Here is a 12,926-nt window from a genome sequence, read left to right as displayed (position 1 = left end):
TCATGTAGTTGTAAATATCATTATTTTTCCTTTGGCCACAGAATTTTTTATTTTCCTTCCAATAATTGCAACAATGACCCTGTGAAAACATTTAATTAAACTGTTACTGTGGTTTGCTGTTTTATCTAAATCTAAATCAGAGATCATAGAAACCTTTTGGTTTCAAGGGAGAATGACTTTTAGAAGTTAATATTTTAAGTAACCGTTAATTAGGTTACTAACACATTTGTGGAATAGTTTCAGATGTCTGGGGTAGATTTGATAATTGTTTCTTTTGGAGGGTTGATTTGTTCTGCATTATTGCCATAGTCAGCTCCACCCATACCCTATTTTCGTTTGAAAATTGCAGTATTATCTGTGGTCCTCAAAATTCACAATCAGTATTTGTTATAGTGAAGACCTGCTACTCTTCTTTGTCAATTAAAATCGGTACAGTAGCATCTTTATTTTCTTATTAGCGAAGCCATCTGAAATCCAACTAACATAATTTATCCTTTGGCAGAAAAATTCCAATAACATTCAAAGAGACACTAAATTTCTAAGCATTGACTTGTATATGAGTAACAGTTCACTGTTAAGTGCTTGATTTGTGTTGCTAAAAAAATCACTCACTCATTCAGTAAACTAGTATCCCAACTCATCCTGACGTCTGAGGCATCAGCTGTCATATTTGTCATCAGTATCTCCATGGTAACCTTTGAGCCAAACTGTACCCGGTCCTCTGCATGTGTATGTTACACTCTGTACACATACTTAGTAGTTTTGACGATAAGACTGGTAATACTGATTGCATGGCATTTATCTTCATAGGTCAATGGCCTCTTTCCATATCATTTGATGTCTCCACATTAGCACTGACACTACAGAAGAATACTGACTCGTTCTTTGTGTGTACTCTTGCCAGTAGGTTATAGGTCTAGTGCTAGAGAAAGCAAACCTTCAACATTAACTGTGCCAGAGCAGCAGAGAACAACGCATCACCGCTCACGGTCGGTGTCTCCTCATCGTGGCGATGATCAGGGGAGGCCGCGTTCCCGTTTACCAAATGTGCCATTACAGAGGTAGGCTTCGAGAAGAGCTTAGCATCCTTGACGGTACTCTTTATTATAATACAGTGCAAACTGCCACAAGACTCTAACAGAAATGAAATAATGGTTTGGTCAATCAAGTTATTTTTTTTTCAGAATCCTTTGTAGGCAAAATGCCTTTTTATTCATTACCCAACCTATGCTAATCTCAGGTCATCTCCCAGGGAGTGGAAGAAGTGAATGTTGCAAGCACAGTTTTTGAATAACTGTCTTGTATTCTGTTTGCTAGTTAATTTTCTCCTGTTGGGAGAAATTGTATGGTAATAAATTAGACCTGTGCAGAGAAGTGGCACAAATGATAAGGTGAAGAGGCAGAAGGCATTTTTAAGAAATTTGGTATTGTCTCTTTGAAGCACTTTAAATGTTTGGAAAAGCATATAAAACGGAAGTTGTATCGTGCTGTATTTCATCTCACCCTGAAATACACTTCTGAAATTTTCACTAAGTATGCAGATGAAAATCATGGTCCTTTTTTTTTTTTTTTTTTTTTTTTTTTTGCGGTACGCGGGCCTCTCACTGTTGTGGCCTCTCCCGTTGCGGAGCACAGGCTCCGGACGCGCAGGCGCAGCGGCCACGGCTCACGGGCCCAGCCGCTCCGCGGCACGTGGGATCTTCCCGGACCGGGGCACGAACCCGTGTCCCCTGCATCGGCAGGTGGACTCTCAACCACTGCGCCACCAGGGAAGCCCCATGGTCCTTTTTTGACGGAAGTAAACAAAGGAGGTTGGAGAAATACAGCACAGGCAAAAGCAATGGTAGAGAATAAAAACCTTTAAAACAGGCATTTGGTGATGAGACCAGCACTTTTCAAGCCATGTCAGTTATTTGCCAATCACTGTCCATTCTTTCCTGTTAGTCTGTCAGCCTGTTTGGGGGAGGTGGTACGTTGTGATGCATATAAATTTTTGCAATCATTTCAGGAGTTTAGATGAAATTCATCCAACGAGAAGGTCACGTTCTCCAACCAGACACCACGATGTGTCCTGCAGCCCAGTTGGTCACAGACCCGGAGATGTGGACAGTCAGTGTCTATCAGAACAAGAGAGGTATTTGTCCACGTTATGATCTCAACACTGTATGTCTTCTTTGCTCTGTTTTCATCTATGATAGGTATCTTGGCATAGTACAAAAGACAGGAAAAGTATTTCATCATTCAAAACTGAACTTCTCCCAAGGAACGACTCTTAAGATATTCTAATAGAAATGCAACTCTGGGAAATATTTGACTAATATTATATTGTCATAAAAGGTGCATTTTTTTAAAAAAAATCAGAATTTATGTTTAGCCAGTTTTAAATGTGCAGTTTGTTGTTGACTTAGATACTAACCTAAATTATAGAAGGGAGTCTACATAAGCAATTTTCAAATATTTTATTTTTTGTGGGTTGCAGTCTTTGCGATATTATTTATGTAATTATAAAATTATGGTTTTTCTGCAGTAAAAAGTTTTTGGGTACAGGTCATCTGAAAGACAGTTACTATTGCAGAGTTTCTGTGAAAACTTCAGCAGTAATATTTTTTAGTACACCTACTTCTCATAAAATGTAGTTACCTAAAATGCCTATAAAGTACAAAATATTGAAACGGATTCTTTCTTCTATGGATGTGTACTTAGGCTTAGTTCTGCATTTATTTGATGTTATGACTCCATGGTTCTACGTGCCCGCGGACTTGCACCTCAGACCAACGCCCTCGCTGTAAGATGGGCCTGACCACAAGCTCAGGATCTGTTTTGGGTTATTAGAATCCCCAGCTGGTTGAATCGTGTCTTCTGGCTTTTTGAAGTGTAGAAACTTTTAGGGAAGGGTAGGGAATGAGGTTGGTACACAATGATTGATTTTTGCTGTGTAGTCAAGGACACAGAACTCAAGGAGAGCCTCTTAGCTCCCTCACTGTCACCCTGCTGGAGCCATGACCTTCAGGAGATGAGGTTGTGGTGCTTACTGGGACAGAGCACTGCTCAGAGGAGGGGGTCCCCGCTCTTCAGGTGGAGTGGAGTCAGGTGAGGGTGCCTTTGATGACATTCACTGGGGCCACCATGAATTTAGGTGAGGAGGGGGAAAAAGAAGGACGTCTGGACCAGGGCATTCAATAGAGTGAAATTAATCTGAGTGTAGAAAGAGTATCAGTTTTAAGATAAAACATTCCTAATCAAGTATGTTCTTAGTTGGTAAAGGAGAAACAGAAGAAGTGATATTGCATTTTACAGGCTATAAGAGGCAAGAAAACTGTCATGCTTTGAGTTGCTAAAAAGAAATTTAAAAATTTAGGGTTCCCATTCGTATCAGAAAAGCCAGATTTATAGGGCTTTTAAAAGTTATTAAAACACCTAAGTGTCTAGAATTGGAAACAGATTTCTATGTCTTATTTGGGGAAGGTTCAGTTTAGTTTAGTTTTGCCTTGATACTCTGTGAAATCACTTTGAAATACAATAGCAAATCAGCAACAGCTAGGACTTCGACCATAATGTTTGTACTTTATTGTTGAAAATTTTTCAAGCACTGTCATGTTTATTTTTGTTTAACCTCTCAAGCAAATATGCTAGTGTAGACAATCTGGTTTCTTCCCTTTTCATGTTGTCATCGGCATACCATTGGCATAACCCATGTCATTTAATGCCTCATAACTTATCTGTTTCACTCACCACCCATCCTGTCTGTGCAGTGAGCTTCTCATGCTTCCCAGAGCAAAACGAGGACGAAGTGCAGAATGCCTACACACCACCAGGTAAATACAGGAATTTGGCGACGGTAACTGTGTGTGATGACTCTTTCCATTCTACTCTGCTTCCGTCTCCCCCTTAGCGGTATTACGAATACGTGAAATTAATTTCCCCAGTGTTCAAAATTGGTTTTGTTTTATATGGAGGTTGTGGAAAAGGTTCCAAATATATTTGAATTCTGATCCAGGCAGACTGCTTTTCTATCAAAATATTTGAAATCCAGGGGCGGCTGAGCCTCTGGGGAACTGTTGACACATTTCCAAAACCGAGGAACCGATTTCTGCAATTAAAATTCTATAACCTCGCTGTGAGCCCCACCACACACACACACACACACACACACACACACACACACACACATCTAGACACAAGAGGTCTGATCTGCTGTGCATGGCAGCGTTACTGTTTCCGTGAGTGTAAGTTCACTTTGTTTTCGCCTTTTTTTATTTTTATGTTTTGATTCTACTGTTGTTTTCTTTCTGTTTGCTTTCAATAAGATCTTTACCACTTCATCCTTAAGAGCTGAGCTTCAGTTTCCTTCTTGATAAAGAGTGCGGATATATGACCTGTTAACTTCTAAGCCCTCCCTTCCTTCATACCCTCACTAGGTCAGAAATCCTACACTACCAGCTTTCCCATAGAGACACGTAACGGTATAAAGTCTCCTTAAAGATGAGAAGAAGAGGGGATACATTATTGTCGTCTAAATTGGAGCTGAGAACGTAGCACTTTATTTTCATCTCATTACATCTTGGATCTCATATCCCAAATAAGTCCTTTTACAGATTACTCAAAGAATATAGTCTGTGCGTATTTATTGTCAATGTGAAGTTAATGGAAGGTAAAGAAGTAATAACTAGGTGAGACAAATGAACCAACACACAGATAAACTCTTTCAAATATTATGGCCAATAAAGAGTAAATAGGAGAGAGAAGGAAAGAGCTGTACCTGGAAAACCTGGGACGCCAACACGAATGCAGGTTTACTGTGTCCGTGTGGACCTGGGCTTCCGCTCAGGAATGAACATGATCACCCGAATGAGAACTAACTTTTTACATGTATTAAACTCTCCTAGTGATAACTACTGCCCTGTGTGTGGTGCCACAGGAAAAAATGAGGGATGTTAGTTCTGTTTGCAAACTGGAGAAATAATGTAAAATCCTAACTATTGTAAAAATCAGCTCAATCCTTTATAATTCGAAAGCCTCCAGCCTTACTTTGGTTGTCCTGACAAATAGTTTAACAGGAATGATTTCTTTACAGATTCAGAAAATTTTCTTATAGTCCCGTTGGGGTGACTACATATAAAACACAAACAAAACAAAGCTTTCATATTTATTAGGCACCTGGTGTGTGCCTGGCCCCCAACGTGCGGGTATTTTAAACACATTCACACCAATAAGCTAAACAGAATCAGTAAATATATTGTTTTTCTTTCCGTTACATCCCACTTTCAAAGGTAAGATAACGGGATAGGCACAATAGAATAAGCTAGTAGCTTCATCATTTTGTAAAATCTTATCTTCAGAATACAACCTGTCATATTCACTTACGACTTTTGAGAATAAAACCTGTGGATTTACTACTTTCCAGTAAACAAGGAAAATAACATTCATTGAGTACCAAGCACAGTGGTAATTATTTAATGAATTTTATCTCAATGTCCTGACAATAGTTGTATCATATGAACATTATTATCCTCATTTCACAGATGAGGAAAGACGCTAAGAAAGTTTTATTTGACATGTAACAGAGCAAGGATTCAAAAAACAGGTCTATTTGAAGTTTTCCACTGAACTAGTTTTTCCAAAAATGTGTTCTGAGGAGTTGGTTCCGCATGAAGTTCAGCCAGTTTAAGAGTCTGTGAGCCAAACATATTTTGGAAACTTTGCAAATTAAAGCCACTCCCTGGAGATTTTATACGCACAGCATATCAAAGTCACACACTACAGAAATCTGTCTCATATTGTTTAATTCATCCCCCCCATTGTTATCATTATCAAATGCTTTTTCCATAAAACCTTTCCTGAGACAGTCTTGTTATACAGAAAATGCTGTGGCTTCCTTACTGTGTCCTTGACCCTTTGTACATGTTATTTCACTTAATCCTCACAGCATCCCTGTTAAAGATTGTTATTTCCTCCATGATATAGATGTAGAAAAAGGTTTGATGACTTGAATCATCCAGGTTCACAACCAATAAATAAAACTAAAAGCTGTGGCCACTTTTCATTCTATTTCTATTCTCTGCTGACCCCTGTTAGAGTGTACCCTCCCCAGAAAATTCACTTTTGAACCAATTGCTTAGAAAAGTTGTATAGCAACTTGTTACTAAAGACAGTTGCCTAAGGTTTAGGAGTTGAAAAGAAGATTCTGTCTGTGAAGCAGGCTGAATCCTTTGCTTCAGTTAAAGTGTCCTCAATCTGTGCTCGAATGTGGTACTTTAGCACATATTAAACCACAGCTTTAAAAGATTTCCTGAATCAACCATTAGTATAATGGTTGATTATACTATGGTTGCATAAACAGCAAATGTTTATTCTATTCCTGATTTTATCATACTTTAATGTAAGCCAACATGGACAATAGATTTTCATTTTTGACAGTTAAATTTTGTAGAAACATTATTAAATTACCAAAACATTCATTGACAGGACCAAGTTTACCCTTGGTGATATAGACAGTCCAGAAGTCCTTATAGGTTTTGTTTTTTGTTTTTTGGTTTTTGCGGTAGGCGGGCCTCTCACTGTTGTGGCCTCTCCCATTGTGGAGCACAGGCTCTGGACGCGCAGGCTTAGCGGCCATGGCTCACGGGCCCAGCCATTCCACGGCATGTGGGATCTTCCCGGACCGGGGCATGAACCCGCGTCCCCTGCATCGGCAGGCGGACTCTCAACCACTGCGCCACCAGGGAAGCCCCCTTATAGGTTTTAAAGGAATTCAGATGATGTTGGGCCTTGTTTCTGCCAAATCAGAATTCATATTCTGGTTGCAGCTAATACCCATCCCACCCAATTTCTGGTGATAAATGTTACCTGCTGTTGGGTTTGTATCCAGAAGGTGATAAATGGAAAGGACTTGCTCACGGCAGTCACCTCTTGATCTTCCTTCCTTTACTGCCTTCAGTACCGTGACCAGCTTGTCCCTGCAATGCTGGTCAGCATTTTGCTTGTTATTAGACTATTAAATTTTAGTCATATTAGTTCCCAAATATCATAAATTATTTGATTAGTACTTTTAGCTATGAGTTATTTCCATAGAAGCAGGTATAATATTAAACAGGGATTAAATAGTAAGTTTCATGTTGGTTACTTCATAGAGTGTAGTTCTCAAATCTTTTTCAAATTAAGGCTTTTAAACTATAATTTAAGTCTTCATCTTAATTATGAAGACATGTCTATGATTCCATATTTAACAGTTCTTTTCCTACCTTCAAATAATTATTGTGGTTTTTCTGAGAAAAACAAAAGATCCATCTGTGTTTGTAGCTTTCTAGGTCTCCTACTTTTTTCATATCCTGATAAAGTTTGCTTCATATGTATTTTTCTGTTTCCTGCATGTCTGCGTTCCCATGTTCCAGACATCTTGTTAGGCACTATAAAACATTACTGCCCAAGATGCCCTTGTTAGAGAACTGTTCTCACTGGAATATATACAGGTAAGAGTCATAACAGTGAGTCTCAGTTATAAACTAATCCCTAATTCCTCACCAACTAAAAGTAGCAAATTTACTTTCTAATAAAGCATTAGCATTTCCTCTTAAAATTAATTATATACAGAGAAAACTCATGATATCTAAAAATAACTTTAAGGGGAAAAGTGGGGAGGGATAAATTGGGAGATTGGAATTGACATACACACTCTACTACATATAAAATGGGTAGCTTATAAGAACCTCCTGTATAGCGCAGGGAACTCTGCTCATTACTTTTTAATTATATGGGAATAGAATCTACAAAAGAGTGGATATATGCATATGTATAACTGATTCATTTTGCTGTACAGCAGAAGCTAACACAACAGTGTAAATCAACTATAGTCCAATAAAAACTAATTGAAAAATACAGTAAAAAACTAAAAATAGCTTTAATTATAAAACCTATGCTAGAATATTTCTCTAAATGAAATCTACTTACTCAAGTATCAGATTTCTCGTCATTGTCTTCTTTGTCATTTGTTTGTTGTTTTACTTGTTGATTTCAATTATGAGAGTTGATTTTATATTATTTTATTTTTGGACGATTTTACTTTGTGGAGCTCAATTCTGCCTGCACATACTAAAACCAAACCCCTTCACCATGAATGCTTTCACTCCAGAGCACTGAGGTTTACTGATGAGATTCTGGTTAGGTCAGGATGTTTGGACGTCATGCCGTCCACCTCCCCTGTTTAGTGTTTGAACCAAAATAGCTGAGTTGTAAAATTTTCCTCCTCTGCTGTCCTTCATTTTGTTTTGGTGTGGCATCTGTCCTTGGTAATGAAGTGTTAGGCATTTTGTTTCAGTGCTTTCTGTATCCAGTTTTTTCATAAGTAGGTGTGACTTAGCCTCATTTTTTTCAGTCTGAGACCCTTTTTAAAAAAATTATGCAAAGCAATTCAAGCATAATCTTTGTTTAGTGTCATTTTCTAAACAAAACTGTGCACGGCCATCCTGTCAGCGCTCACACCCTTATGAACTGACTCGCAGTGATTCTGCACTTTGTGTAAAGGGGACAGGACTCGATGCTTTCCTCTCTAACTGGTCTTCCTCTCTCTGTTTTCTCTGTCTTTCTCCTCCACCCTGGATGCAATGCACTGGCACTAGTGACCTGCAGCCCTCCCTTGACAGGGCGAGGAGTGCTAGTACCAACTGCTTGAGACCAGATGCTAGTTTGCATTCACCAGAACGAGAAAGGTATAAAGACTTTCTTAATTTCCTGTCATTTTGTACAGTCATTTTTTTCCCCTATCACCTTGTTTTGTGTCGTTGAGTCTCACAGCTTATTCACCCACGTTCACTTGCCAACTGTCTGCATTTCCCCTCCCTTCCGTACACACCTGTGTAGAGATGTGTGTATGTGGCGGAGCCAGAGGGAGCACATACACATATTTCCGTGAATGCTGTTGCAAATGGCGTGACGTGATTTGTAACTGCTTCTCGCTGCTGCTTTTCCCCTTCTGTTGCTGTTCAGTGGTTTTCTTTACACCTACTCAGGGAGCCTTCAGTACGCTGATATGGTTGTGAGGGCCAGTGAAGGGAAAGATCACTTTTCTAGTACTTCCGCTGATAAATAGTATTTATAGGTTCGAGTACAATCTTCCATAAATGCAAAACAAGAATCTTATTTAGATAGACTACTTCCCTTGTGCATCCATATTCGTTTTTTTAAAAAATCAACTTGCTCTTTGATATAGATCGTTTTACCTTAAATTATAGTTCAATAAAAAATAGTGTGTTTATCATAGATTTCCTGATGCCGTACAAAAATAAAGGCACATTATATATACACACATACGTAATTTTACTTAACTTTAAATTGATTGATTAATAAATAATTCTGACTTTAATTCAGTGATCATGTACTACGCTGTCTCCTAATTGTGAGCAGCTAATTTTTCCATTGTGATGGAACTTTCTATTCCAGTAAACTTGGTTATAATTGATAATCTTGGTTATAATTGCTATCTCTTTTCAATTAGAAGTAATTCACTGGAAGTTTGCATACTACCTCTTCACAAATCCTGAAGAAAAATGTTTAGTTGTGTTAATATAACCCACTTTTCATCTTCTTCAGAGGCTGCTTAAAGCTTTCCTTTAGCCATCTTTCTAGTCTGATTCTACTCATTTATTTATGAGATGTTTATTTCTGGAATTTAATGATTGGTACAGGTAGACATGTTCATTTTTTAGTGTCTTCATAAGATTCTAATAAAAAAATCTACTTTTTAATTTTGTATTTGCAAAATTTGTAATAGAAAACAATGGAATCTAACTTTTTCTATTTCTTAACATATGTAGAAGAAATTTGAGTTGAAATGGGCTCTTCTTTAGTTGAATGGGCTCTTCTAAAATCACAGTTGAAATTGTTTCATTATTCTCGTTTGTTACATTACCCCCAAAAAATATATACAAGAGTAACAAGAAAAAATATTTTTATATTTTTTTTACTTATTATTATTTCCTTATATGTTTCTGGTTAGTGTTAAAACAAGGAAAGAATGAAGTCAGTGGAATCTTCTGACTACAGCAATACCCTAACATCTTAAATGTCATCTATATTGGTTCTGTCTAATAGAAATACAGTTTGAGCCACATGCTAATTTTTAATTTTCTGCTTGCCATATTAAAATAGGAAATTAACTTTAATACTTTAGTATATATCTGAAATATTATCATTTTACCATATAATCAGTTAAAAACTGTTAGTGAGATATTTTGCATTCCTTTTTTCACAGTGCTCCTTGGCCACTTGTGGCTACTACATTGGACAGTTCAGTTTTATTCTGTTGCTGAAACCTGTCGAGCACATGTTTTCTTGTTGCGCTGAAGCCAGAGAATTCACAGATCCGTGTATTGGTGAATTTCATCTCTGATAATACCCTTAGAACAGGCCAACCTGTAGACAAATAATCTGGCCATGATTCTTTTACAGGTCATAGTGAAGTCTCAGTGCACTCACTTATGATATGTACTTTTGATAGAAGAAGAGAAAATCTGATTGAAACCTACATTCACTCTATCTATTGAATAAAAAATAAATTTCCCCTTGAAAAAAAAATGAAACGGGACTGGAATTGGTATTACTAGTGTTCATTAACTTATTGGGGTCAATTTGTTGTCAAGAAGAAAATAAAGTGAGGTGAGTTCTCATCAGGAAATTTACAGATGCTGTAGGTGTGTCTTGGTGTGGAGGATGCCGCCCTTCTGCGGACAGACCTCTGAGCAGCTTCGAGACAGGACAGAGCAGGACCAGCAGCGTGGGCTTTGTGCTCTTTGGAAGATGCACCTGTAGGTCCCCAGACAGGACGTGAGGAGAGTAGGAACTGGGGAAGCTTTGAGGGTTTTCCAGGTTACTTAGTTCTTGTGACTGACCAGAGAGCTGATCAATGCCTGACATATACATAGTAGATAAGATATTATAGAAAAGTTGTTAAAGACATAACTTCATATTCTTGAGATGGTGACATATCAATGTTTCCACAGCCTTGTAACCTGTCGAGGTCAAACAATTTGCTGATTCTAAACCATCTTGATGAACATGTGTATGCTGTTATACCTACTTAATGCCCTTTTCTGGAGTATCCTCACTAACTCTGAAAGCAAAGGAAGTTCTGTGTTAGTACAAAGGGTGAAATTGTTAAAGCAGACCCAGTACCCCACACCACACTTCACTGATGATTCCAAGATAAAGGAGGACCAGGCACAGTTAGCACGTTCTTTTCCCGAAGGACCCCAAAACCGTCAGGCCAACCTCTTCTCCCTTATGAGGATGGTTTGGCCCAGGTTAACAGATGAATTCTGAGACGGGCACGTGGAAACACTGTTTGCAAAGGAAGTAATTTCTGTATTTGAGCATCTCCATTATATAATATATTCTGTTGATTACACAACTAGCAAAAATACGTAGGGGTTACCCCGTTGCCCCATCCAGTCATGACCCATAAGTCAGGAAATTTGGGGGTCATTTACAGTGAAAGATCTAGAAACACTAGTTGTACCCTGCTGAAGACGTTGAATAGATAAGGACTCTCTTTTATCTTTTCTCTAGCAAATACCACTGCATGCTTACAAGGAGGTCTGGTCAAGGTCACTGTACTTTTCTTCATCTGTCTCAAGGTCAGCTTGAGGTCATCGGTTCCCCCTTGTTCCCTGATCCGGAAGGAGTGAGTTACTGGCCTGCTGTTAACCTTTCCTTTCCCGGGTTTTAGAACAGAATGTTGCTTACATGTTCAGAAACACTGATTTCTAGAGCCACTGGAGAATGATTCCTTTCCTCGGATGTTTTATCTTCTTCCTTGACCTTTTCCAGAAATCTGACCTCTCCTTTCTTCAGCATCCTCTACAAATTCCCTAACACCTCTGTGCTAAGGCAGTCTCCTTTACAGGCTGCCTTTCCTCCCTTTCTCCCCTTCAGCTTTCCTCTTTTGCCCCACCCATCCCATCCCTGAAATTATATGTCTGTCCATCAAAAGTTTCCACACTGGGACATCCCTGGTCACGCAGTGGTTAAGAATCCGCCTGCCGATGCAGGGGACACGAGTTCGAGCCCTGGTCCGGGAAGATCCCACATGCCGCGGAGCAACTAAGCCCGTGCGCCACAACTACCGAGCCCTCGAGCCACAACTAATGAGCCCGCGCGCCTAGAGCCCATTCTCCGCAACAAGAGAAGCCACCTCAATGAGAAGCCCGCACACCGCAACGGAGAGTACCCCCCGCTCGCCAAAACTAGAGAGAGCCCGTGCGCGGCAACGAAGACCTAACACAGACAAAAATAAAGAAATAAACTTTTTTAAAAAGTTTCCACACTCATACATATGGAGACAACACTCCACTGTAACTGGTCATGCCAGACCCTCCCTGCAAACCAGGCCTAAATTTCTCGGTGGTTGGTAGACCCTGTGTGCATCAAAAGTCTAAATCAGATGCACTGCCTCCCTCACATCCTCTGCCGGCAAAATGCTTTCTCTTCAGAAATGTCCCTCTACTTTGGCAGCTTTAACATATAACGATCCATATAAGCTGGAAATACTTCTCCTGCTCCTTCATCTCATTTGATGAGACAAGAAGTCCTATCGGTTCTCCTTCGAGAATCTCCAAGACAGATTCCGCCCCCCCTTCATTATACTATAGCCTGTCCCCACTTCCAATGCCATTCTTGCCCCGTTTCTCATAAGCTCTATTAATCGTTGTTAGTTTTTGTCTCATGTCTTTTCCCCATTAAAATTGAAATACGCTTTTTCCTTTGTTGTCTGCCTAAAAATTCTCCTCATTCTTCCAAACAGGAGGTCAAATAACCATTTCGTCTATAAAACTTCTCTTAACCTCTCCTGCACATGCTTGCCTTTCCTTGCCAGGCAGAATTATTAACTCTCTTTTCTGGGCCCATGTCATATTACATACGTTCTACGTCACTTA

The 12,926-nt window shown here is 39.1% G+C and overlaps 1 protein-coding gene across 50 annotated transcripts in view; it reads left to right on the top strand.

Annotated features, from left to right (window-relative positions):
* RIMS1 (regulating synaptic membrane exocytosis 1) overlaps positions 1-12,926 on the top strand; it is a 471,679-nt gene that overhangs the window by 320,307 nt on the left and 138,446 nt on the right. For 19 of the 50 annotated variants that reach the window (XM_067011328.1, XM_067011324.1, XM_067011326.1 and 16 more), the window contains 4 exons: positions 905-1,061; positions 2,009-2,134; positions 3,753-3,815; positions 8,616-8,705. In XM_067011328.1, the coding sequence (XP_066867429.1) occupies positions 905-1,061; positions 2,009-2,134; positions 3,753-3,815; positions 8,616-8,705 (436 nt within the window). The remainder of the gene's footprint in view (positions 1-904; positions 1,062-2,008; positions 2,135-3,752; positions 3,816-8,615; positions 8,706-12,926) is intronic. The other 31 variants (XM_067011356.1, XM_067011341.1, XM_067011353.1 and 28 more) reach the window with 7 other exon arrangements.

Source organism: Kogia breviceps, chromosome 13 (assembly GCF_026419965.1).
Source record: "Kogia breviceps isolate mKogBre1 chromosome 13, mKogBre1 haplotype 1, whole genome shotgun sequence".
In the NCBI taxonomy this organism is placed as follows: domain Eukaryota; kingdom Metazoa; phylum Chordata; class Mammalia; order Artiodactyla; family Physeteridae; genus Kogia; species Kogia breviceps.
Note: the sequence above shows the minus strand (reverse complement) of the source record. Positions and strands in the feature narration are given on the sequence as shown.